The 25,323-nt window shown below is 40.6% G+C and overlaps 1 protein-coding gene across 2 annotated transcripts in view; it reads left to right on the top strand.

Moving 5' to 3' along the window:
• The window catches only part of UMAD1 (UBAP1-MVB12-associated (UMA) domain containing 1), a 246,745-nt gene extending 223,639 nt beyond the window's left edge, over positions 1–23,106 (top strand). For both annotated transcript variants that reach the window (XM_052638830.1, XM_052638831.1), the window contains exon 4: positions 21,393–23,106. In XM_052638830.1, the coding sequence (XP_052494790.1) occupies positions 21,393–21,650 (258 nt within the window). In that variant the 3' untranslated portion in view covers positions 21,651–23,106. The remainder of the gene's footprint in view (positions 1–21,392) is intronic.
• Positions 23,107–25,323: the final 2,217 nt, after the last annotated feature.

Below are 25,323 nucleotides of genomic sequence, written 5' to 3' on the forward strand. Positions count from 1 at the left end.
ATGGCCAGTCTGTGTTTCAGTTTGCCATCTCAAGATAGAGTGACAAGTAATTAATGTTTTCAAAAAGAGAATGCGTTTTGGCAATTTTTAATGCATCCCAGTGAATTTGGTAATAGGGTTGAACGTGTGCTTTCACTCCGGGAAGTCTCTGATCCTAACATCAGCAGTTGGTCTGGTGTCTACAATGTTCACAGTTTTGTTAAAATTATACTCAGTACCAAATGCAGTACTTTCACCAAGAAAGGCAGAGTCAAGTGACACTTCTGGTGGTCTCAACAATGACAATAGATAATATGCTGAATAAAAGTTACTATTAGTGAAATGCTTGCTAGAAGTTATTTCTCTGAGCATTGTTACAGGAAAGGAAGGGGAGAAACTGGTGAAATCTTGACAGGAATGCTGCCTTGATCCATACCACTTGCGTCTAGAAGCAAGGGAATAATTATAAAAAATTGTTACTGGCTCTTTTATTATCCAGTCATCAAACCTAACAAAAGAAAAAAGAAAACTAGAAAATGAAGACTACTTGATTACTCAGCTCAGCAGCGTTTGTTCATTCAGTGTTGTGTTGTGTCCACTGGGTGTCTGCTACATACTGCATGTGCAGTTTACGACGCAGGGACCCTGCCTCACAGACTTTGGATTTTAGTAGGAGATAAAGACTGAAAACTAAGTCTAAAATAAAACAGACAAACATAAAATTATATCAAGTTGTGGTAAGTTTGCTGCTGAGTCGCTTCAGTCGTGTCTGACTCTGTGCGACCCCATAGACGGCAGCCCACCAGGCTCCCCCGTCCCTGGGACTCTCCAGGCAAGAACACTGGAGTGGGTTGCCATGTCCTTCTCCAGTGCATGAAAGTGAAAAGTGAAAGTGAAGTTGCTCACTCATGTCTGACTCTTTGCGACCCCATGGACTGCAGCCCACCAGGCTCCTCTGCCCATGGGATTTCCCAGGCAGGAGTACTGGAGTGGGGTGCCACTGCCTTCTCCGTGTGGTCAGTTTAGTGAAGGAAATAACACGTGGAATGAGATAGAGAGCAAGTAAATTTACTTGGGAGGATATACTTTAAGATGGGGTGAACAGAGCAAGTCTCCCTGAGGAAATGGTATTTAAGATGAGACATTGAATTGAAGCAGAGTGTTAGAACTGAGAAGCAAAGGAAGTTAAACTATGATACCTTTTCACATTCGGATTGGGAAAGATTAAAAAACCTGAAAGTCACCAAGTTTTGGTGGTGATGTGAGAAAAAGAAAGCCCTCAGAGCCAGTATAAGTAGAAACAAGTACTCTAGCGAGCAATTTGGCATTATCTCTCAAATGTGTAGACAATTTTGTATATATACTCCAGTAATGTATCCTCTTATACTAAGATGTCATAGGAAATTTTCTGTCACAACTTGAACAGTTTAAAAGGATGGAGTTTCCCACATATTGTAAATATTGACATTTAAACATAAAACTATGACATCATTCTTTCATATTTATCCAATGAAATTGAAATCCCATAGCAGTTTGACACATGACATCATCTGTCTAAAAAAATACATGAACAAGCTCTTTGCTGCTGCTGCTGCTGCTAAGTCGCTTCAGTCGTGTCCGACTCTGTGCTACCCCAGAGACGGCAGCCCACCAGGCTCCTCTGCCGTCCCTGGGATTCTCCAGGCAAGAATATTGGAGTGGGTTGCCATTTCCTTCTCCAGTGCATGAAAGTGAAAAGTGAAAGGGAAGTCGCTCCCAGCGACCCCATGGCCTGCAGCCTACCAGGCTCCTCTGTCCATGGGATTTTCCAGGCAAGAGTACTGGAGTGGGGTGCCATCTTACCAGTCAGAAATTTTGCATCATTCCTTTTTCTACTTGAACTCAGATTTCTATCCATGAAGATCTTTTATTGATCACTGTACCATATTTCTTGGCAACAAAAAAATATTAGTATGAATAAAAAAATATATATATATATATATAATCCCATGGCTGGAGGAGCCTGGTAGGCTGCAGTCCTGGGGGCTGCTAAGAGTCGGACACGAGTGAGCAACTTCACTTTCACTTTTCACTTTCATGCATTGGAGCAGGAAATGGCAACCCACTCCAGTGTTCTTGCCTGGAGAATCCCAGGGACAGGGGAGCCTGGTGGGCTTCCATCTATGGGGTCGCACAGAGTCGGACACAACTGAAGCAACTTAGCAGCATATATGCATGTATATGTGTGTGTATGAAGTCGCTCAGTCATGTCCAACTCTTTGCGACCGCATGGACTATAGCCTAGCAGGCTCCATCCATCAGATTTTCCAGGCAAGAATACTGGAGTGGATTGCCATTTCCTTCTCCAGAGGATCTTCCTGACCCAGGGATCGAACCCCATTCTCCTGCATTGCAGGCAGACGCTTTTACCGTCTGAGCCACCAGGGAAGCCCTCTCTCTATATATATACACACACACTGTGACCACGGGCCAAGTGTTAGAAATTTCTTCTGAATTATTTATTTGTAGTAGATAATTAACCAAAGCAATATAAATATATTACACATTTTTATAATTACTTAAAAATTTTTGTAGAAGGGTATCTCTTAATAGAAGAGCTTAATTTTTCCTACAATAAATTCATGTGTCTGAGGATGATTATTACTGCAATAAAGCTAACAGTAAAATGAAGAGAAGGATTGGGCCATGGTAATTACAGTGGAGGGGAAGAGCTTATAAAGGTATGTGTTTTTTAAGCACATTAGTATAGTAGAATCTACAGTGTTCCTCTGAAGTTTATCTAAATATTATATACTGTGTAGATGAAATTTAAAAATCATCATAGATTTATGGTTTAAAAATCATCATAGATTTATGATTTTCAAAAATATGTTGGAAAAAGAATGAAAATGTTTCTTCTATGAGTCTGGTTGAGTGTTTAAGAAAATAAAAAACACTATGATCAATACATTGTCCTTTTACTTGAAGATGTAGCTTTGACCTATTGGAAGTAAAGGTGAACTTTTCACTATTAATCTACTTTCTGTCTCAATGGATTTGCCTCTCCTGAATATTTCATATAAGTAGAATTACATGCAGGCTTCCCTGATAGCTCCAGTTGGTAAAGAATCTGCCTGCAATGCAGGAGACCCAGGTTTGGTTCCTGGGTCGGGAAGATCTGCTAGGGAAGAGATAGGCTACCCACTCCGGTATTCTTGGGCTTCCCTTGTGGTTCAGCTGGTAAAGAATCCACCTACAGTGCGGAAGACCTGAGTTCAATTCCTGGGTTGGGAAGATCCCCTGAAGAAGGGAAAGGCTACCCACTCCAGTATTCTGGCCTGGAGAATTCCATGGACTGTATAGTCCATGGGGTCACAAAGAGTCGGGCACGACTGAGTGACTTTCACTTCACTTCACTTTGTGATTTACTTTTTTCACTTAGCATAATGTTTTCAAGCATCATCCATTTGAAACATGTATCAGTACTTCATTTCTTTTTATAGTTTTAATTGTTAAATAATATTCCATTATGTGGATATACCACATTTTGTTTATCCATTCATCAGTTGGGTTGTTTCTACCTTTTGGCTATTGTGAATAACCCTACTATATAAATACAGAAGTATTTTTTTGAAAACCTGTTTTTAATTTTCTTAAAATATATATCTAGGCATGAAATTGCTGGCACTATGATAATTCTCTGTTTAAATGTCTGAGAAACTGCCAAGCTGTTTTCCCAGAGTATTTGCACCATTTGATATTCCCACCAGCCATGTGTGATGGTTCCAATTTCTCCACATCTTAGCCAGCAGTTGTTGTCTGACTTTTTGATTATAGCCATCCTAATGGATGTGTAGTATCTCATTGTAGGTATCTTAAGGTTTTTTTTTTCCTTTTTGCATTTCCTTCACAGCTAATGATGTCAAGCATCTTTTCAGTGTGCATTGGCCATTTATCTTCTTTGAAGAAATGTCTGTTCAAATCCTTCTCCTGTTTTTCATATAGGTTATCTTTTTTATTACTGAGTTACAAGAGTGTATATATTCTAGATTCATAGCCCTTATCAGATATGATTTACAAATATTTTCTCCCATTCTGCAGGTTGCCCTTTTACTTTCATGATAGTATGCTTTGAAGCTTAGTGTCCTTTTAATCAATTTTTGTTTAGGTTTTGGTTCAAGGCCATTAAATAAATAGGAAGTAAAAATGCACTTGTGAGCCTTTTTAAAATCAGCTATACACTTTGAGCATGGAAGCACCACTTTTATTTGTGCTACTATGGGCATAAACAGTGATGATGTACTTCCCTTTTTTTCCTACATGTGAGAGTCCACCCAGAAGCTTGCAACTATATTGAGTCCCGGAAATGTTCTCATTCTCTTGTCTTGCCAGTGATATAATCCTCTTATATCGTCTTATAGCTGGTTCAGGAATAATGTTAAGTAGACCCAGATCATGTGGTTTGGGCCTGTTAAAGGCGTGGTTTGGGCCTGTTAAAGGCAACGTATCTTCTTGGTTTCCTAAAAATAAACTGCAACCCAGGTTCCAGCCGCTTGGCACCTTTTTGCCATTGCTCCCCAAGTGCCATGAGCTGGGAAATGTGAGCAGCTGAATGCAGTCAGTTGTCTGTGTCCCTGGAAAATTGACCACAGAGGGTGTGTTTCAGGAAGAGTCCTCTTCTTTGAACAAAAGACAATATGTGGTTACTTTAAGTTCTTAAATTTAACTGGAATATATTTGGTTAAGGTAAAAAGGTTATTTTCAAAATATATCACTGAGGCTTCACAATGGTGCTTTTACAGATTAAAATAGTCTAAAGAGTCTGTAATTTTAGAGTTTCTAATTCACATAGAATTAGCAATATCCAGCAGGATATAAAAATGAGTCATAATACAACATCCAATGTTTTTTCCTTTTTTTTTTTTTTATGTTGGTATCTTACCATTCCTTGTGCTTTGGTTTTGAGAAAAAAAGAAAGTATGATTATTAGAAAAGTATCCTACAGCCCCTTCTCAAGGAGAAGATGCTCCTTTGGTCATTAGAAGCAATCGGCATGTTTTAAAAGGCATGAAGTGAAGTTTCCTTAGACTGGGTTGTATTTGCTAGGCAGAGTAGTCTAGCAGCTAAAAGTGTGCTTCCAGAGTTAGATCAGTCTCTGTGTTTCAGTGTATTCCACCTTTTAAATGGAAACATTGAGATGATACAGGTAAAAAAATTCTTAGAATAGAGACTCGCAAGTAAACACTCATGAAATGTGAACAATCTCTGGGAGTGGACTTACGTACACTATCAGAACATTAGGACCGAACCAAAATGAAGTTAATACAATTAGAATCACTAGTAACTAGTATAATTTACTTTTCAGTATTTATCAGAACTCATAATCTAAACCCTTATTTCCATCCTCATAGGCAGGCCATAAATTTTCTAGTTTCTTCAGAGACTTCCCATCATCCCACCTGCAAAGAAAGCACAGGAGGGAAACAGAGAGCTCTGGTGAACTCTGAGTGTAGAATCTGTACATTTAAGAACACTTTTGGAAATTACAGGTGTTCATTTCCAGGCCAGTTTGGCACTGAAGCCATAGCACTTATTTTTAGACGGCTAAAGGAAAGTTTGTATTGTGTTCTGAAAATGGACTCTCGCTTTCACCTCTGATGACCAGTCATTCTCACTTCCAATGAATTACCTTCTTTCATGCACATACAACGTTCTTATCCCTCTTCTATCAGATTTTGCCACTTAACTTCAGGAAAAACTACCTCATCACCTTACTATTTAGGAGAGTAAAACAAAAAAATCTTAATGTCCATAGTGCTCCAAATTTCCTAGAGACATTTCTAATTAAAATACTCCACTACAAATCTAGGTTAGCAATCTTGAGAGTGCTCTGAAGTACCTTCCAGATTCCTACCAAAGTTCAGTTCATACAACTTAATTTGCCTTTTTCAAGTACTAACATTTAAGATAACTTTAATATATTTTATCTAATTTGTTTAGTCACTCAGTCATGTCTGACTCTTTGTGATCCCATGGACTATAGCTTGCCAGGCTCGTCTGTCCATGGGATTTCCCAAGCAAGAACATTTGAGTGGGTTGCCATTTCTCTCTCCAGGGGATCTTCCCAACCCAGGGATCAAACCCATGTCTCCTGCATTAGTAGGTATGTTCTTTACCACTGAGCCACCTGGGAAGCCTATTGTCTATTAATAATTTATTATTATTCTAATGATAATACTAATATATAATAATTTTCCTACATCTATTTATTTCATATATATAAGACTTCCTCTCTATTATGGACTCACTGGCCTGAGAAAATACAGTCTGCTTTCTTAATATAATGGTGAATTATGAGAAGATTAGTACTTGCCTGTATTTTTCGTACTTGACTCGTAAATGTTTCTCATTATCAAGAGCAGGATGAAATTAAGTATTCTTCCATGGTAGGAATCCTTTTCATAACCACTGGAGTTCTGAGTGTCTTCTCAAGATACTGTCAATACTTTCTACAGTTATCATTTATATTGATTTCAGTGGTGTTTCCCTAAGAACGTTTACTAATACAGAAGAGTTAGGGCCTAAGTCTACTTAGAATCATGGCACTCCAGAGCTGGCTCATCTGATCCAATTACCCCTCATTTCAGAGGAGGTGGCTGAAACACAGAGAGGCTAGATGCTTTACACAAGGTCTCATGGTTTAGGTAGAAGCAGGAGTCACTGGGACTTGACCTAGTGCTATTGCTACCAAGTCTTGCAGATTAATTTTCAACTTGATGTACCAGAAACAGTGTATATTCTGACAGGTACCTTCATTTTCCTTAAAAACTTAGGAATCCTAAAAAAGGATGGCTCAAAGAATTGATTATACATTAATCAACTTTTATGTCAATCTTGAAAGCATCTTTCAACCACACAGTGTACTGTTCTTTGAGAAATTCCAAGATGACTTGGATAAAGTTTGTTATTCTGCTGAGGCATTTAAACTGTATTTAAATTTATTAAGCTATATGAATTTCAGATTTTCCTCTGATGATTTTTTTGGATACAACTGTGGCTTTTCATTTTTAATCATTTCTTAGCATTACTCACTCTCAAGTCTGTTGAGCAAACTTTTCCCAAGAGCAGGTAATGACATCTTGCACCCTTACAAAAATACACAAAAGAATTGCAGTATAGAGTTCCAGTGTGGGTGAAAGGTCTTTGAGAAATTATGGGGCTGTTTCAAACAGAATTGAAATAACATCGGTTATCCTCAGATGTTAATTCATAAAGTATTAAATTGACAAGGCTCCTTTTGATTATGATTTTTAAAGCCAAGCAAAGTGTATAATAGTAAAGCATACAAATTTATTATACCTAAATAGATTTATAATTCAAAATAAGTGGGAACCATAGTTTGTTTCCCTTACTTCAAGTTCTAACTCTAAATACCTAAATAGTATTCGTATATTCATTGACTCCTGACGATCCTTTTAGCTTTAATTTGTAGATTTCCACTAGTTGATTTTACTGTAGCTTAAAATATTGTGCTGCGGTACACTGCAATAGGTAGAAACAACCCAGATGTGTATCAGTGGATGAAAGGATAAACAAAATATGGTATATACATACAATAGAGTATTAGTCAGCCGTAAAAAATTCTGATACATGACGCAACAGATATGCATATGGCCTCTGAAAACATTACATTGAGTGAAATAAGCCAAACGCTGAAGGACAAACACTATATGATTGCATTTATATGAGGTAATTGGAACAGGCAAGTTGATGGAATATGATATGATAGATAGAAGTTACCAGGGGCTGGAGAAGGGAGGAATGGAGAGTTCCTTAATGGGTACAGAGTTTCTATTTGTGATGACAAAAGTTCCAGAGATGGATAATGGTGTTAATTGCATGACGTGACTATATTTAATGCCACTGAATTGTACACTTATAAATGATGAGGGTCATAAACATTGTGTTGTGTATATTTTACCACAATAAAAAATATTATCCTGAGTTTGCCATGAAGTGAAACAACAGCACTGTATTTGGGGCTCTGAGTGTGCACCGAGAAGGGACCCTGCCTCCTGCCACTCCTAAGAGCCTCTTCATTCTCACACTGGGGCAGAGAAAACGCAGCTGTGTTTACTTTTCCAACCCCATCTTCTGTTTTGAAATACAACCTTTTCGCAAACGAGAGCCAAAGTCAAGTGACACAGCTTTCTGCTCCCCTCTTCAGTTTTCCAAACGCTGTTTACTGTTGTTCTAGTGGAGTTCTGGTTAGGTGCCGTGCACCCAGGTAACACTATCACTCAGATGCCCTCTGATGGAATTTACCTAGCATGCCTTCATGACTTCTGTGCTCAACTGGGTACGATGTGTTTCTGTCTCACTTGCATCTTTATGTGGAAGCATACAATTGTGTATTCACCAACTAGAGTATTTTCAAGTGTGTGGACCATTCCACACATCAATTTACAAGGAAACTAAGGCTTTTCTTAACTAGTATTTTCCTATTTCTCAAAAAATTGTTTGTTTCCTGAGATTAGAAAGATGTTTATATGCAGTATGAACATGAGCTCCTACTGATAATTGTTTTTGAATTCTGACTATGGAGATAACAATTTGAAGTGCATCCTAAAAATTGTGTATTTATGTTTTTACATAATAATGGTAAAACAATGACAGAATACAAATTTTGCAATTAAAAGAGCTGCAAAACACATTAGCTGTCTTCAAACAACAACTTTAACATGAATTGATTAAAATCCTAATGTCAGTTCTTAAAAATGTATATTATCTTAGGTTTATGAATTTACTAAATGTTCATTTCATCAAAGCACATTCCAAAAAAGCCAGCATATAGCTATCATTTAATATTTTTAGATTTACTTTTTTGGGGGCATTTTCTACTAGTATATTATAGTAGTATTTCCATTCAATCAGTATCACATAAAACATTTGTTATATCTAATTATAAACATCTAATGATATACATTTAAACATCTAATCCTATAAAAACATATATTTATATTCTCTTATCAGCTTTAAAAATAAAAGAGTATTTCATTTGCTTTCTGATTATATATGCAGACGGTTGAAGTACTCTATTGTTTTACAAAATGAAAAAAATCATTAGGATGAAATTAATATTCAGTGTGCTGAGGAAATGTGCAAGATCAGTTTTCATTGTGTTCCTTTGAAATTGACTAGAAAAAATATGATCTTGTTGCACTGCATTCTGAAGAAGTTGAATAGATATTTAAAATAAATAAAGCTATGTAAATGGGAAGTGGACTCCAGTGTGACTAACAAGGGATATCGGATTCTTCAGAACTGTGGTATACATAACAAGCTTGAAGAATCCATACACAAAAGCCTAAGCTACTGTGTAACCTTGGTTGTGATCAGACGCTATAGTTTTCTAAGCTACATATTTCATCCAGCTTGGTAGGTTTAACCTGGTAATAAGACGCTTAGTTGAACTGTTAGTTTAAACTCTGTTTTCTTTAGTCACTCAGTCTGTATTTTAGGAACTTCGTCCTCTACCCCAGATAACACTTGTCTGTAGAGAAACTGTTAAATTTAAGTTCTTTTAAGAAATAAAACACCCAGACAGGTAAGCCTTAAAATTGTTTCTCTTGACGACGGCCTTTATGTTAGAGAGGGAGCCTGGGGTTCTAAGTCAGGAGACCCCGGGTACAAGTCTTTGCCAGAACGTAATGTGTGACCTTAGATAATCACTACCCTTTGAGCCTCAGAAGATGAGAATAAGAACAACAGCTTCCCTATCAGATTTAGTGGGTTGTGAGGTTCAAATGCAGTAACGTATGTGAGACAACTTCAAAAGCCTTGTAAAGCACGAAACAAACAGTAGTTGCCATTTTTCCAAGATTCTGAACAGAACTTTTCAGATCTCCTAGATTTAACTGAATTGTGAAACTGATAAAACCAATCCAATAAGTTGTTTCAGAGAGCACTGTAGGACACATATGTTTTAAAAACCATTACTTTGTTACGTTTAAGATTTCCCGATCATGTGGTGTCTGCATGATTTTGCTATATTTGCTTTGATTTTTTGGTGTGTTTAAGATGCTTCTCTGTTGTTGTTGTTTTTACTGTAAATGGAGTTGCTTTGGAAAGTAGAAATTGGTGGGGTTCTAATCTCCTAACAAAGGGCACCCCTTTCCCTCACCTGCATCCTGAGCCCATGGAGAAGTAAGGCTGAAGAGCCCAGAGACAGAGGAACGAGACTGGTGCTCCCCCTTTAGACTGACAGCCTCGGTTGGAGGGGGCTCAGAGTAGCAGCGAAGATGGACTTCCTCGTTCCAATAAGCTTTCCCCACTGGTCTGGACGTGGGTTAAGTCAGCACAGCACACACTCCTACCCTGGTTCCTTGTCTCCTCTAGTCCAGGTAGAGTCAGGAGAAAGACTCCCCAGGCCTCAGGATCTTGGGCAGTTCAGGTGCCCCATCTAGAAACATGGACCCTTGGCTATCATTCACCAACTAGGTAACTCATTCTCCCTCCTGTGGGGAGTAGGGGGTGGGCAGAAGGCCAGGGTGCTTAAAGAAAAATCCCTTTTTATGGAAGTCAAAGAAGAAAGGGGCTTTTCTCTTGAACAGAGGTGAACAGAAACTAAATAAATATATTTATACTTATCCATCCCCTCTCCTACCCACTTCCTCAGCTCTTATCTCTGAGGCTCTCCTCCTCTTACAGTGAGTCCCTAGTCCTGCCACCCTGTTGCTCGTCCTATACCCTGTAACCCTACCCCCAAGCACAGGGTCCCCTGCAGCCCTGTCAGACTAGACCGCATAGCTGTGGACAAATCCTGACTCCCAGGCAAGGCAGGCTGCTGCTGCAGACCGACTGTGTCCCTATCTCATGTTGAAACTGATCTCCAGTGTGAGAGTATTTGGAGGTAGGGCCTTTGGGAGGTGATTGGGTCATGAGGGTAAAAACTTCATGGACGAGATTCGGGCCCTTACCAAAGAGGCCCCAGGGAGCTCCCTGCCCCTTCTGCCACGTGATGTTACAGTGAAAAGAGGGCAGTCTGTGAGCCAGAAAGCAGGCTTTACCACACACTGATTCTGCCAGCACCTTGATCTTGGACTTCGCAGCTTCCAGAACCATGTGAAGTAAACTTCTGTTGTTTATAGGCTACCTCGTCTAGGAGCCTGAACAGATTAAGACAGTTGATTCAGGGGAGTTTGGAGTAGCTGAGGTTAGCTTCTGTAGCTCTCTCAGTGAAAGAAAGGTAGGTAGGTAGGTCTCTGGTGAAAATATTTCCCGAAAGGTTTCCTCTCTAAAGTTTGCGGCAGCACCTCATTGAACACCCTTTGGGAGACGTATCTGTGAAGTTGTTTACTTGGCAAGTCAAGAACAACCCATCTCTTTCTTCAGGAAATAGATGTAGCTGGGGTCTCAAGTGAATTTAACATTCTACCTGATATGTGATACATGTCAGTGATAATGTGGAAAAGAGTGGGTCAAGTCTTGTTAGGAAAAAAACAAACAAATGCAGAAATCCACAATCAACATAATATGAAGAAATTTAAATTACTTAGTCACTCACTTGGACTTCTTGGTGGACATGTGGGTTTGATCCCTGGGTCGGGAAGATCTCCTGGAGAAGGAAATGGCAACCCACTCTAGTATTCTTGCCTGGAGAATCCCATGGACAGAGGACCCTGGCAGGCTACAGTCTATGGAGCCACAAAACGTCAGACACAACCGAGCCACTGCAGAGCAACAAACATGATCATCTCTCATGAGCCAGACATTGCTCTCATTTAAGGAAATGGAGAGGACTCTATTGGCCGTGGCTGTGAGCTTTCCACAGTTTTACAAGGGTATGCACAGACTGTTAGGGGAGCGCATGGACAGGGGCGGGGCTGAGGTCTGAGGTGTTAGGTGGGGCAGTCTTCCTGAAAGAGTCCTGATGTGCAGCACGAGGGCAAGGTGAAGGGAGTGGAAAAAGAGAGCAAGATGTCTTGATGTAGGCAAAAGTCATTGAAAAGAAGAGGGCGAGGCTCGGCGCTAAAAAGAGCCCGGCGTGTTCGGATAATAACAGTGGTTTAGACGGAGTAAAGAGTTTAGAGGGTGGTAATGAAAGCAAGCTAGGGATGATCAAGGCCAGCTCATGCCGAATGTGCTACGATAAGGCGTTTGTGCTTTTCTCTGAAGACGTGGAGGCACTGTAAGCGAGGACGAGCACGAGTCTTAGACATCACCAGCGATGGGGAGATGTGTAATAGTATGGGGGTGTAACGCCAGCCCAGGAGGCCCTGGTGACATTCACGCCAGGAGACCTTGGTGGCCTGCACTGAGAGGACAGTGGAGCTGAGGAGCCAGGGATGGACACGGGGAGGCATCTAAGACATCAGAGTCAGTAGGAGTCAGTCATTTACTGGATGGAGGGAGTGAGAGGGAGAGAGAAGTCAAAGATAATTCAGGTTTCTGAGTCAGGCAACCGTGTTGGCACCCATCACCGATAAAGAACATATCCTGAGAGCATTAGGTTTGGGGTAGACTTGGGAGAAAGCTGAAAGCCAGGTTTAGAACACACGGAGTTAAGATCCCTATTGAGTGTCCGAAAGAATGATGTATAATAGGGTTTGCACATACTGGTTAGGGAGTCTCGATAGAAATCTGGGTTTGAGATTGGGGTGTGTGTGTACACGTGCATGTGTCTACATATTTACTTTGGGTGGAGGAGTAGGGCGGTAGGCACCTTAGGTATGGATAAATTCCTCCAGGGAAGTGTGTTGAGGCTAAGAACAAAGGAACAGAAATGAGGCCCTGGAAAATACCACTTCAGAAACAGGCAAGAAAACCAGACAGAAGGCAAACCTAACGAGTGTTATAGAAGCCAAGAAATAAAAACTCAGAGTCACCAGCCTTAAGTGCAGCAAAGAGGTTCTGGAAGTTTTAGCACGTCAAGTCATCTTCTGAACGTAGTGACAGAATGATTATATGAGTAACCTTGAAATCAGTGGCAGTAGAGGGGCAGAGAGAGAGGCAGATGGCAGTGGGTGAGGAATGAGGCAGATAGCGAGCGTCAACGGTGGTGTCAGCCGGGCTGGGAGGCAAAGTAGAAAGATAGCGGTGGTCGGGAGGGGAGCGGAGGAGGTCAGTGGGTGAGGTGCCAAGGGGCCGTAGAGACGCGGGGAGAATTTTCTGTAAATGGAGAACTGCCTGTATGAAAGATGAGCAATTAGGGGCCACCTTCTGATGGAGGAAGAGAGGAGACAGAATGGCTGGGCAGCACCAGGAAAGGGTCCTCTTTGGGTGGGAGGAGGGCAGCTTGCCCACGATGGCAGGAGGGGGGCACAGGTGGGTGCGAAGGCGGGTGAGGCTTGTGAACATAGCGGGTAGGGGGGATCCTCAGCGGATGGCTCCTGTTTTCTCTATGATAAGAAGGAGGCTGGCCACGTGCTGACAGCAGGGAGGAAGGTGATGATGTTGGGCCAGAGAAGAGAAAGGGCGAAATCCACACTGTCAAGGGGTGGGGAGGACGTCCTGGGAAAATTGGAGATCTCTGGACAGCTTAAGATTAAAGATCACGATTTTTTAAAATATATGAAGTGTTTAAATGTCTTTTTTAAAAGAATCACTGAAACAGCCTTTTATATTTTCAAAACCAGTATAAAACAGGATCCCCCGCTGCACACAGTGTTTCTTGCTGGTTCATTTCCTAAAATGCTCCTCTTCCCTCTTTCCACTTCTCCCCCACTCCAGTTGGCTGGTACTAAAGATTTTCCGGCTTTAGTCAAGCCACTTTTCCAAGAATACATGGAACAGATTACAGAGGCAAGTGCCAGCCAGCTTGCTTCCCCTTCTTCACTTGTATACGTTCAGCTGGAGTTCTGAAAAGAGGAAGTCAAGAAAACTTTATTCTTTTTTAAAGATGGGAGAAGCAGGAAGCACAGGCAGGTGGAAACACTGAGGGGGAAAAAAGAAAAAGGGAGCAAACACTGAAACGAGTATCAAACCAAAATGTAAACTGAAATGATGTCCTAGATCAGAGAGAAGAGGGAGCAAAGAAAATACCTGCTTTCTAACCCAGCATCTTAGTTTGCTCCTAAAATATGTAGCATCCTTGATCTGGGAGCCCAAGTCGCATGGAACACAGCCACTTTCCGTGCCTTCAGCTCTCTTCTGCCTCATTTATTTGCATCAGCAATGAAGTATTCTGGGCTTTTCTTTGTTTCTTTGGACCAACCCCTTAATTTAAAAATCAGGTCGAAGGAATCAGAGAAACAAGGGGGCCAGATTCCGCGCCATTAACAATATTTAATGGGTGCTTGTTACGTTCAGGTACAGTTGTTCTGGGTAGTGGGGATTTGCAGAAAAGTAGGAAGTAGTCTCTACATTTGCAGTATAATTTCTCCCAGCTGAAGGGAGACCACTGCTTAGGACTCAGGTAGGTACAAGAGCCCAATCCTCTGGCTTTTATCAGCTAGCCAGACAGTTACTGGCAAGTAGCTTCTTAGAAGAAATAAGAAGTTTGGGTCCTGTCTGCAGTGCGCCCTGCTTGTATCACCTTTTTCTAACCTCTTGTCCCCTGATACTTCTGACTCAGAGTTGCCCCCCTTCCTGCCCTCAAATCCAGACACCGATGTGATGCAAGCAGATACCAGCTGAAGCCAAAATAGAATATGGATCGTTATCTGGGGAGATAAAGCGACAGGAATACGGTGTTCCCTGTTCAAGCTCTTGTTCAAAGGAATATGTCTTTTATTTATAGACATAAAATTTAAAGGCATAGACAGCCAAAGCTTGGTATTACCTCTTCTTCCTCTAACTCGTTTCCTAGAAATACACTTGATATAGCTACCTTCTTTGTATGTAAATTGAATGTGTTAGATGAGTGTTTTATACCTGGTTTCATGTTCTTTTAATAGGTTCTATTACTGTTGGGGTTAAGGCTGCTTTCTAAATTTTAATGCTTCAGTATTTTGCTTTTATAGGACACTATTTTATCTGTACTTATCTGAGGCACAGGTTACTGAAAAAGGCAGGAGGTTTTAAAAGATGCCAAATATAGGTGCCATTCATATTAGTAAACTTATTTATGCTTAAGTCAGGTATGGCTAAGCAGATGAAGTCTCCAAAGTGTCAATGGGTTTGCAAAGTCGGCAACCCTTTATAGATTTCCTGGTGGTTAGTGGGGCCTTTGTGCCAGGAAAAATGTGGTGGTAGTCTGCTCTTAAACCTGCATTTTCTTGCTTCCACACACCCAAGAATGAAGTTCAGAAGGACGCCACTAACTTTCTGATGCTCTGGAGAGGTGACTTCATTTTTCTGAGCCTTGACTAGAAAGTGTTACGTGCCTCGTATTCTCAGAGTGTGTTTTTCCTTAAGCTCTGAGAAGATTTTACAGATTGAGCCTCATGAATTTTTACAGCCCTTCTGCAAGAAAGGGAGGAATAGAGCCTATAAACCACTCTGAATCATTCAAAGCAAAGATAAGAGAATGTAAGGAACCCAAGATACACTTGGCTAGCCCATTTTTAACAGGTTAACTGATGAACAAGAAGTAATTTTTATACAGACATGAAAACACCTGGTTATTTGTAAATGATGTAGATAAGGAAATTTATTTTCTCCCTGAGATTAAAAAATGATTCTGACATGGTATACTGTCACTTACCCTTGTAAGGGCAAACTTAATTTGAAAAAGCATTATGAAAGCTACATTATAGGAAGGACCTTATATTCAAGAGTATCATCATATCAGTAATTCTGTGAGCAAGATTAGTCACAAAAATAATGACTATGCTTTATGAGCATAATATTTGAAGTAATTTTTTAAAAATTTGGCTATAAACCGCAAGGTTAATTGATTGTTTTCTTCCCACTCTATTGTGCTTGACATACTCATTCTTCCCTTTAAAGACCCATTTTATTATGCAAATGGAAAAAAACTGAAAGACTTTGTGTCGGAGCAAGAAGGCTGCTTTTTGCTGGGGGACTCATGCACCTGTTTCAGCCCTCAGCCCCCACTGCTGCCGCCATTGGCTGCCAAGTCCGGGACTTGGTGATCAGGGTTAGTAGGTGTGGGGTCCTTGAATTTTGACTCCCATTCCCTTTGTGACTTACTCTTATTTCGCTGTCTAATTTCTCCCCTTCCAACTCTCAGCATGCCAGCAGCAGCTGCATCGTGGCACTTGCCCTGCTGCCAAGAGGGCAGGCAGCCTCCTTGGAGACTGTGCTGTGCATTCTAGCCAACTGTTAAGAGCGAGATGCTGGAGTCAAGACATACAGACCGCTGATACTCAGATCCTTCTAGGGGGCATTTAATGGAATAGTGTGTGCATGGTATTTTTTTAATTTAAATTTTGGAAACTTTTTACTATGCAAAGCCTTCCAACATATACAGAGGAAGAAAGAATACTGTAATACATGCCCACATTCCTTTCTGTCTGTCCTCTTCACCCATCATCTACACACAGACCATCTTGTTTCACTGAGCATGCTGTTTTCCCCATGGTTTATCCAGGCTACCGGGAGATTTGTTTCCAGGGAGAAATCTTTCTTATATTATGCTTTCTTCTCCATCCTTCTTCAATCTAAAATCTGTCCCCTCAATGATTTTCTCAATCCTTTCTTCCTAAAGGTAAGAGATATTAGGGTCTCTTTTTTTTTTTTTCCTTCTAAATTAAGCTGAGATGCTACTAAGCCAAGTAACTATCATGTTTTCCCCTAAATATTTGAGGCTTTGTTCATTCAGTTAGCCAGTCTACCAAAGCATGGCTGAAGTGTGCTTAGAATATAGAGTTTTTTCATGGTAACTGAATTTGAAACTCATCTCCCATCCAAGTATTAACCAGGCCTGACCCTGCATAGCTTCCAAGATCAGATGAGATTGGGTGCATACAGGGTAATATGGGTAGTAATAGGACACGCCCTACAGAGCTGTTGTAAGACTTATATACTTAAGTGTTTAATACGTGCTAGTTGCTATCATCGTCACCACCACCATCATTTTGCCCTCACTATTCATTTGGCAGACAGAGAACTGAGGCCCAGGTGGATGAAGCAGCCTCCGTCAGGTCAGATGGCAGTTTTATCAGAAGAATTTGAACAAGAAGCCACATGTCTCAGTTCCTTTATTATACTAGATACGCTCTCGTCCTCAAGGAATTATGCTTTGACAGCAAGAATGATTTGTAAAGGAAAGGGAAGAGGATTAATAATAGCATGAACAAAGGAAAAAATATCGCTGCCAGAGGTAAACCTTAGAAGCTTGTATGTTTAGAAAACACAGTGCTCTGGGTAACATGCCTCCTTTTTTAGTGGGAAGGTGAGATTTTAGGAATGCTTTTGTTAAGAAAGGAGATGATCCGGCTAATGAAACTGAAGAACACGTTCAGTACTCAAGGGAGAAAGAGAAGCAAGCTCAAGTATGGGATGTGATCAGCAGACCTAAGGAACATTTGCCTGTGAGCTTGAGAGAGAAGACAAGCTCTAAGAGGAGAGAGGGCGGCAAGATTGTTTGAACCATCCGTGAATGTCAAACACAAAAGGACTGGACGGATCCTGGACTTGACGTAAAGCCGAAAGGGGGCTAACGTTTCTAAAGTTTGTATTTATCACTCACTTTAGCATGTGCTCAGGATTGTTCTACTTACTCACGATTATTCATACAATTTTCATAACAACTCTATAAAATAGGCACTAATATTGATTTCTTAGCAGCTAAGGAGAAAGACACAGAGAAGTTAAATAACTTGTCCCGGGCCATTTGTTTATTTTTAAGCAGGATTTGTACCCAACCCAAATAGTCTGACTCTAGAATCTGTGTTCTTAAACACTCTGCCATGCTGCTCCATGGTAACCAAAGCCCTGGTGCTTGCATAATATTGAGGAAACCAGTGTATAGTGATGCCCTTTAAAGAGGCTAGAGTCCTGGCATTGTTACTCACCAATGCCTGTACTCTTGGCTGACGCAAGGACACGTAATATTTAAGTCCCAGTTAGGTTTCAGGAGGCAGACTCTGCTCGGTCAGTGCATACATGGACCTGTCTAATAAGATTCATCACTGGGTGACATTACATTTGTTCTAGTTGCCATCCTACGAAAGTACTCTGGTGATTTATTTTCACATGAAGCTGTAAAACAACCCTGATAGGGATGCGTCTGGTACCTTCATTCATTCATTCATTCACTGCCCAAGTACTTCTTAAGAGCCTCTGTTCTAGATGTTGGGGGGATGCCAGTGAAGAGAGCAGTTCCTTCTCTGCAGAGTCTCCATGGAGTTTTCCTTTCTTAGGGGCCTCTTCTCTTCAGCATATAAACTACCATTATTGCTCCCAACTTCCAGAACAAAAAGGAAAATCAAGAGAAAGTTGTCTTGGCCCTCCTTTCCTTTCCAGCTACTGGCCATGTCTCTTTCCCATTTGCAGCATCCTATTTAGAAAGTAGCCTATTCTCGTATTGGTCTTCACTTTCTCTCCTCCTTCTGTCTTCTAAACATACACCAAGCTGACTTCCTCCACCAGATCGCACGAGCTCCAGGCTTGACTCACACCCCCTGTCTTCTAACTGCTCCCCTTAGATGTCTGCCCACCCTGGCTTCACCCCGGACTCCACTTTTGCTTTCACAGGCCACCGTCCATTCCATCAGCACACCCTACTGACTTTAGCCTTTGCTGCTGCTGCTGCTGCTAAGTCGCTTCAGTCGTGTCCGACTCTGTGCGACCCCATAGACGGCAGCCCACCAGGCTCCCCCGTCCCTGGGATTCTCCAGGCAAGAACACTGGAGTGGGTTGCCATTTCCTTCTCCAATGCATGAAAGTGAAAAGTGAAAGTGAAGCCACTCAGTCGTATCTGACTCACAGCGACCCCATGGACCGCAGCCCACCAGGCTCCTCCATCCATGGGATTTTCCAGGCAAGAGTACTGGAGTGGGTTGCCATTGCCTTCTCCTTTAGGTCTCTCCAAAGCCCAACCGCTTTCTCTCGCTTTTACTATCACAGCCCTAATCTACATCACATCATCTCTCTTTCCCAGCTTGTCTTTCTACTTCCTTCCCCAACCCTTATACCCCTCACTGCCTGCTATCAACACGGAAACAAAACAGTTCTTTTAAGATGCCTGACAGAGTATCTCCTCTACAGAATACGCTCTTAAAAAAATACAATCCCACATATAGTGTATAGTGGAGTCGCTGAGTTGTGTCCGACTCTTTGTGACCCCGTGGACTGTAGCCTACCAGGCTTCTCCATCCGTGGGATTCTCCAGGCAAGAATACTGGAGTGGGTTACCATTTCCTTCTCCAGGGGATCTTTCCGACCCAGGGATCGAACCCGGGTCTCCCACATTGGAGGCAGACACTTTAACCTCTGAGGCACCAGGGAAGCCCATACAACAATATAAATGAATCTCATAATACCACACTGGATGAAAAAAGCCACAAACGTAGAGAGTTTATACTGTATGGATACCCTCATTTAAAACATAAGAAATAGGTGAACAGTCTATACAGTAAAAGTCGGGATGGTGACTGAGGGGGTAGGCAGTTGACTGTGAATGAAAGAGAGCACCACGAGGGCCATTTCTATTTATCTGGGTTCTAGTATTTCGCTGGTTAAAATGCACCAGCTATGCACTTAACGATGTACTCCTTTCTGTAGTTTGCACTTCCATAAAAAGTTCTATAAAATTGTTATTTCTTACACAGAAAATCATTTGTTTCTAGACTTAAGAGAGAGGAATCTATCAGCATTTATAGCCATTACAGTATAAGGCCTCCTCAGGCAAAAGTCTTGCCCACTGTCTTTTATTCACCAAATATTTACTGAGCACTAGACACTGGATCTGGCATGTGGGATACAGCAGTGAATATTAAAGAAAAAAGCTGCTTAAGCTTCTGAGGGATGATAATCAGAATAAAGTAGAGAACAGATCACCAGGTGACCAGAGAGGGCAGAGGCAGGAGAGGCGGGTGGAGAATGCTGGAGGGGATGCAGTGAGGGCTCGGGGCGCAGTCTAATGGGACAGCCAGGAAAGGCCGCATTGAGAAGGTGGCGTTTGGGCCAACACTGGGAAGGATTGGATGGAAGGAGCCCCATGCGTATCTGGGAGAAGGGTCTGGAGGGTCCAGCCGGAGGCAGAAATGGGCTGACTCTGCAAGAGCCGTGGCGGGACTAGAGGAGTCTGGACAAGGACAGACCAGCCAGGCTGGTGTCAGGGAGATGCCTGTGGCCCACGGTGGTGGGCCTTGTAAAGGCTCAGGAGTTTGATTCTACATGAGACCTTGCGAAATGGGGAGTAAATTTTTGCCTGACCTGGTTTGGGTTAGGTGTGGGCTGCTCGCAGTGGGAGGCTGTTCATTCTCATCGCTGTAGTCCACTTCTGTTCACTGGCCATGCTGCTACTGGAGACCGGACGCCAGCTCGCTGTGCCAGCTCAGGGCTTGCGCGGAGTGACTGTGAACTTGTGCTGCATGTCTTTTGGTAAACTTGTAAGAGACACCAATTTTAAATAAATCAAACAAAATATATCAGTTCTTCTTATTTGAATAACTTACATAATAACATAGCATTTTAGTTTCATCAAAGGCAGCTTATCAGTCACTAGATCAGTGCATGTTAGAAGTCAGTTCCCAAGTACACATGAGGGTAAAGCAGGAACGTATGAAAGGCAGAGAATACAGAGATGGGTACAATGGATTGTGTTCCCCCAAGGACCCTAGATTCTCTTTGGGGTTAAGACATAAACACATGAAACTACAGCTAGCGAAGACGCATAAAGGAAACGCCAAATACTATCCCGGGCAAGCTGCCCTGTAACCGTGCTGAAGCGGGCAAGGTCACTTTGGCTGTGTTGATAGAAGATTTCAGAAAGAAGCTGGGGATTCTGTGGAGCCTGAAAGCTGACGTCAGACTTGGAAAAGCAGCGAGAGAGACTTTGTGGACATGATCTGGGCTAGGGAAATGGCAAGAGTGCCCATCTGTATCAGAGGGGCCTGTGGGTGGTTCATCTGAGTAAGGGTAGGGCTTCGGATTCATTTTAACACCTAGGAGATATATAGATGGATGTGTTTCTCAAGTAAGTAAATAGCGGCGCTCCAATCTGAGAATGGGCTTCCCTGGTGGTTCAGTGGTAAAGAACCTGCCTGCCAATGTAGGAGAGCTCCAGGAGACGGGGCTTCAATCCCTGGGTTGGGAAGATCCTAGCGAGAAAGAAATGACAACCCACTGCAGTATTCTTGCCTGGAGAATCTCATGGACAGAGGAGCCTGACAGGCTGTAGTCCATAGGGTCACAAAGAGGTAGACAGGACTGAGCAACTAAGCAATGACAACCTGGGACTATTTATATACTCCACATTTCTCAATCACCTTGATACGTTAATGCCGCGCTTTGATATATTAATGCCATATAACCTCAAAGTCCATAAGATCAAAATGACTTACATATATATGTGTTTTTAGACTGGCAAAGAAAACTCATCCAGTGTGACTGTAGCAGGGCCTGAGACGGAAAACAAGGCAGGCCAGACCCTGGAGAACAGCTCACTAATGGCCGAGCTCCTGAACGACGTACCCTTCACCTTGGCCCCACACGTGCTGGCCGTGCAGGGCACCATCAGTGATCTTCCTGACCACTTACTCTCCTATGATGTCAGCGAAAACTTGTCAAGGTTTTGGTATGATTTCACTCTTGAAAACTCAGTACTCTATGGTTCATAATCTTTATGTCTGTGTGCACCTTAACAAACTTTGAAACAAAAGTTTGCCAATTTTATTTAACTTGTCTGATGTTTTTTGTAAAGGCCCTTAAAGGTCCTCAGAAAGCAAGGATCATGAAGCAGATAATAATATGTTCATTGCTCTATTTTTTTAGAATAAAGCATATTTGTATAAAAATTAAACCTAAGATCTACTTCCTTTTCCCCTAGTAATAAATACAAAGATTAATTTATCAAGGTTTTTTGAAAGATATTGTCAACTAGTCTCTCAAAATATAGCACCTCACATGTATCTTAGAAAAACTAAAAAAGAACTGAGGCATTTTTTTTTTTTTGGCACAACTCTGAAATCTCTGCTTAGAGTGTGACTTCTCTGCTTTGGAGGAAAACTTAATATTATCCCCTTTCTCCTTCCACTGTGTTTATGAATGAATTCAGACCAAAAAAAAAAAAAAAAGTTGCTAGTTAGCTTAATTTCTTCAATCTTAATTTAGACACTGATGTGGAAATTTACAACTTTTCCTAGAAAGCAGTAGTAGTTAGCTGAGACAAGAACACTGTATGAAGAATGCTCCGGGTATTTGTTTCTTTTGAATGACAGCTTTTCCTTAAGCCCATGGCAGTCTTCTCCACCTTGATGGAGACCCAGGTTCCTGTCTTTATTTTTTGCTATTTCATGGTTTGCTCTCTCTCCAGCTTTACAAGAACATCCCCTGCTTCTGTCTCAGTTGGCATTTTCTCTCCTTACCTCCTGTATTTCTGGTTTATGAAGAGACCCGCATTCCTCTCCAACCTCTCTGCCTCCCAGAGAAAAGAAGCTTGTGATGATATGTATTATTGCTGATAAATCCCTTATTTAGTCATCTGTTGGCCACAACACAGATTGAAATGTTTTACTGCCAGAAAAACTACAGCTGATTCGTTTCCAGCTAGAGTGCAGGCAGAACACCTAGACAGGGCTTTTAGTTTGTGAATATCCATTGTCTCTTCTGACTAAAATAGAAAACTGCCATTGACCCATAAACTAGAAAGGGAAGAGATGCGATAGAGTATTATTTTCTATGCCTTGGAAAATTTAAATTACATCTGTTCCGATTAGTGGCAATACAGTTTTTTGACTCTGTGCCAAATCTTATATCTTTCATGAAGATAGAGTGCCATAGCAAAACTAAACACTGTGCATAATAATACATGAATTAAGTTTTAATGTGGCATGCATGTTTGTTTAATAAATGTGGCATGGTCTTGATAAACTGTTACATGATTTAAGAGGTAAATGTACATTTATATTGATAAAAGTTTGCTTTATGTACAAATAATGGTACCATATGAGGTGAATGATTAAATCAGATCTTTACATAGTTTTCATAAAACATCAGTCTAGGAAATCTAATTTATTACTAAGACAAATGTGAACATTTTATAGCAGTTTTTGTGAAAACATTTTTTTCAATATTCATGTGAATATACCTTAACACCAAATGTAAGCATGTCATCAGTTTGTCTGATATGTGTTAAATTTTGTCTGAAGTACTTATACATTTCATTTATATGTATGTCTACCATGTTTAATTATTCTTTAAGTATTTTAATTTGTCTATAAAAGATAAATAAACATTAATTTTAAAAAACTGATTTTTTTAAAGTATTTTCAGATCCAGAAATAATAGTTTTCTTTGTGTTATTCATATCTGAGTGCAAGTTACTGATTCTTTGAGAGGCCAAGATTTAGGTACATAGTTATTGTAGTGCAGAGAAAAACGAAATTTCCTCTGATATGTAGGTAAAATGACTGGTCCTCGATCCTGAAGACTACAGGGATTTGGGAGAAACCACATTAACAGCTGAAGGTAGAGCTCCATCATCACAAAATTCAGTAAAGGCCAGTGTTACTGTCCTGTTTTTAACAAAACATTGTAAACATGGCCATTTTAATTTTCTTACTCTATATATAAATCAATTGTTACTCTTCTAAAACTGAAAAAACATTAGAAATCAACTATCCAACTTCGTTTTACCCAAGAGAAACTTGAAGCCTAGAAAGGTGAAGTGATTTAAGTCACCTCATTAGTGATAAATATTTACTTGAATAGTGTTAATAATTTTGATATAAATTATAACAAAGTTTGTATGCTCTGGTTTATTTGAGGCAGCCAGAGGTTGTAATGATTTACACTTAAACAGCTGTGAGATTTGGAGTTAGTGCCCCAATTTCTAGAGTCCATAATAATGGTATGCACTTTACAGGGTTGTGTTAGGGTTTTAGATGCTGTATGTTAAATGCCTAACAACAGAAAGCTTGAAAACAACATAGGTGTTCCGGAAACAGAGCTCTTATAATTCTTATTACTAACCACAAACACACAGCAGTCTGATTAAATGCAAAATACATACTAACTGACCTGCTTAAAGTATATTATAAAAATAGCTACCTACATTTATTGGAGAGCCTTCCCACCCCATTATTTTTTTCTATTAAATACCTCACTAACATTGCTGAAATAGGTTGGTTGACTCCTCTGTAATAATTCCTTAGTTAAGACTTCCACAGGGAACATTTTCTTTATTCCTCTCTTTATCATGCATCATGGTCCCTTTCCTCAATATAAGTAATCGTTATAAAATACTGTTGATACAGAATGTACAAGAAACTTTATTGAATTTTTAACCCTAAAATATATTCAGGAAGTTGCATATTTCTTTTTCAGCTTCTTTACTGACATTTGTATTCTTTAGAGAGGTGATTCTGACCAATTTATTAATGTGGTTAATTAAATTGTGCTTGAACTTTTAAAATTGTACCATTAAATGTTAACAAGAGAGCATTTTTTGTTAACATTTCTAGAAACACAAGTAGTTTTTTAAGTAAACATTCATTGATACTACTTTTTTTTCTCTCTATCAAAGTAAAATGATAAGTTGGGAACAGTATAAATGGAAAACTAATTCAGAAAGATCCATGTACCCCAGTGTTCATAGCAGCAGTGTTTACAACAGCCAAAACATGGGAGCAAACTAAACTACTGTGTATACAACAGATAGTAAGGGCCTACTGTATAGCACACGGAACGCTACTCAGTATTGTCATCTACCTGGGAAAAGAATCTGAAAATGAATAGATACATCTGTAACTGAATCACTTTGCTATATACCTGAAACTAACACAACATTGTTAATCAACTGTTCTCCAATATAAAATGAAAATTCAGTTCAGTCGCTCAGTCATGTCCAACTCTTTGCAACCCCATGAATCGCAGCACGCCAGGCCTCCCTGTCCATCACCAACTCCCGAGTTCACCCAAACTCATGTCCATTGAGTCGGTGATGCCATCCAGCCATCTCATCCTCTGTCGTCCCCTTCTCCTCCTGCCCCCAATCCCTCCCAGCATCAGAGTCTTTTCCGATGAGTCAACTCTTCACATGAGGTGGCCAAAGTATTGGAGTTTCAGCTTTAGCATCAGTCCTTCCAAATAATTAAAAATACTACCTTGCTTAAAAAAATGCTAACCATCCAAAAAAACAAAAACAAAAAAACACTCCCTTATAACATCTTATAATAGTAACTATTTGGCTGATGCAATTTCAGTCTTGCAAAGTCAGGTGAAAAGAATAGAAAGAAAACAGAATGAAAGCAATGCCTTCTAAAACTCCTAGAGACCTGACTTATTTTCATT

Source organism: Budorcas taxicolor, chromosome 4 (assembly GCF_023091745.1).
Source record: "Budorcas taxicolor isolate Tak-1 chromosome 4, Takin1.1, whole genome shotgun sequence".
Lineage (NCBI taxonomy): Eukaryota > Metazoa > Chordata > Mammalia > Artiodactyla > Bovidae > Budorcas > Budorcas taxicolor.